At 41.5% G+C, this 2,553-nt stretch overlaps 1 protein-coding gene across 1 annotated transcript; it reads right to left on the bottom strand.

Annotated features, from left to right (window-relative positions):
- Positions 1-1,341: 1,341 nt before the first annotated feature.
- LOC103512462 (thioredoxin-like) lies at positions 1,342-2,553 on the bottom strand. The gene is made up of 2 exons (XM_008477225.1): positions 2,115-2,553; positions 1,342-1,418 (listed from the first exon to the last, which is right to left on the bottom strand). Exons 1-2 carry the CDS (start codon positions 2,551-2,553, stop codon positions 1,342-1,344), a joined length of 516 nt encoding a protein of 171 aa, XP_008475447.1.

Below are 2,553 nucleotides of genomic sequence, written 5' to 3'. Positions count from 1 at the left end.
ATTGTAGTTGGCAGTCACTCGACTTAAGTCAATAAAAAGTTCCCTTAAGATCATTAGATTAAATATGACTTTACTGTCATTGCTTAAGGTACTTAGCGGTTAGATCGATGTAGGAGGTAGGTCTTTGTGGACACAGTTTTTGTCCATTTGTTCCTTTTCTTTTATAGTTTTTTTTGGTAATTTATTGTACATCAAAATCACACAGACAGTGTCATTCACGGAGTTCATGATTTGGTGAAAAAGACCTTTAGGTCAACTATCTTCTACATATACGAGTGTTCGATTTACACGTTTCCACCAACTTAAATTTTTAGTGGGACTTTTTTTAGGGTGAACTTCAAGTATAATTGAAATAGCATTATAGCATCTGATAGAATACTAGAATATAGAACAATTTCAGTAATTTTAAGTTTAATAATGTGTTTGATCATCCTCCACTTAAAATAATAATAATATAAAAAAAAAAATAATCTTTTATAGGTAGGTAATTAAATAACATTAGATTTAGTCGTCTACGCCACTGACTTTTTTATAAGATCCTTTAATTTAAGTGCTACCCTCTCTCTCTCCCTCTCCTCTTTTCCCCTCTCTCTCTCTCTCTCTCTCTCTCTCTCTCTCTCCCTCTTTCTCTCCCTCTCCCTCTCTCTCTCTTTCTCTCTCTCTCTCTCTCTTATCTTTACTTATCTCTCTCTTTTTCCTTCTCATTCCTCTATCTCCCTATTTCTCTCTCTCCCTCACCCTCCTTCCCCCTCCCTCTCTCTCTCCCCCTGTATGGTGTGCTCGTGTGCTATACAAACACTGATATTACCCGTGTATTACCCGTCTCATTCCATAATTTCCACACACAATCCTAATATTAAATGAAAAGCATGCATGTAATGGTGTACTTGTAATGGGCCAGAGAGAACAAACAGTGTTTTTAATTGATTTTCGAGGTTTTCGAACTTCAACGAGACGCGTCTTCTCAGACTCACACGCTGAAAACCCCTCCTCAGAGGTCAGCCACTCACTATCAGGTAGACCTGATCAGGTCATCTGATCAGGTACATATTGTATATGACATCTGACGAGCACACATCATCAGGTAGACCTGGCAGGTACGGCTGAAAATGTCCGTCTGTCAGTTCTACCTGATACCTGATGAGCACACTATCAGGTAGACCTGATCATACCTCAGGAGCACTATCAGGTAGACCTGATCATACCTCAGGAGCACTATCAGGTCTACCTGATAGTGAGTGGCTAGCCTAACATGAGCCAATGGCGTTGGAAAGCATCAGTAGATAGTATGCTAAAAGTATTTCTGCAAGTAGTTCCAACTTGCAACCCTTAACTTTACACTTAGATCTGTTCTTCTTTTGCTCCGAACAAGTTGGATGGCAGCTCAGACTCTTGATCTCTTGATCTTGCAGACATACCTGAAACAGAGAAGTAGGAAAACAATTAAAATTCAGGTCGTACTTTTCTCAGACTATGGTTCACTTTGTATAGGTATTATTCTACATTTCTTATTTTCCTGTCCCCCCTCCTCCTCCTCTCTCTCTCTCTCTCTCTCTCTCTCTAGGAAAAAATAAAAGTACGCATCAACAGAAGAAAACTGGACTCAAACTGCACTGTTTATTAAAAGATCCATATTTATTTTATGCGTCAACTTTACATGGTTCTAACTTTCAGCACAATAAAAGTTCAACTAACTTGATAAGTAAGCAATGTAGGGATGTAGGCACTAGGCACCCATCTAGTAAAACCATGTTTATGCTTCTTTTCCTGCCCCCCCCCCTCTCTCTCTCTCTCTCTCTCTCTCTCTCTCTCTCTCTCTCTCTCTCTCTCTAGGAAAAAATAAAAGTACACAACAGAAGAAAACTGGACTCAAACTGCACTGTTTATTAAAAGATCCATATATTTATTTTATGCGTCAACATTACATGGTTCTAACTTTCAGCACAATAAAAGTTCAACTAACTTGATAAGTAAGCAATGTAGGGATGTAGGCACTAGGCACCCACCTAGTAAAACTATGTTTATGCATTAGGGAATTTTCGCGAACATACATTCATAGAGTGACTCAAATCTCTGGTAAAATATCAAACACATCCACGGAATTCACTTCTGGCTCAGTTTGGACACCAGGGTCTGGATGACATCCTGGTCCGCATTCCCCACCACCGTATCAACAGGGTCCCCATTTCGGAACCCAATCACCGTCGGTACAGCCTGCACTTCAAACTCCCTGGCTATCTCCCCTCCACCGTTCTCCACATTGATCTTGACGAACTCAACACCACTGGTGGTTTCACTCACCGTGCTTATCTTGGGTTCGAGTTGCTTGCAAAAACCGCACGAGGGTTTGAAAAAGTACGCCAACACAGGGTTCCGGCCACGGATGGTTTGTTTGAAGTCGTCGATCTTCTCAATGATCAGGTAGGCCATTTGGACCGCCTGAATGAGGTTGGGTAGATGAGCTCTGGGTGGGAGGGCGGCTCGGGCGGACAGTTTGCCGCCAGAGTTGTGGAATGTGACGTGTGCTGCGGCTGAACGGCGGAAAGAGAACAT

The sequence above is a fragment of the Diaphorina citri genome, unplaced genomic scaffold (assembly GCF_000475195.1).
Source record: "Diaphorina citri unplaced genomic scaffold, Diaci psyllid genome assembly version 1.1 scaffold840, whole genome shotgun sequence".
In the NCBI taxonomy this organism is placed as follows: Eukaryota; Metazoa; Arthropoda; class Insecta; order Hemiptera; family Psyllidae; genus Diaphorina; species Diaphorina citri.
This window is presented reverse-complemented; position numbering and strand designations above follow the sequence as displayed.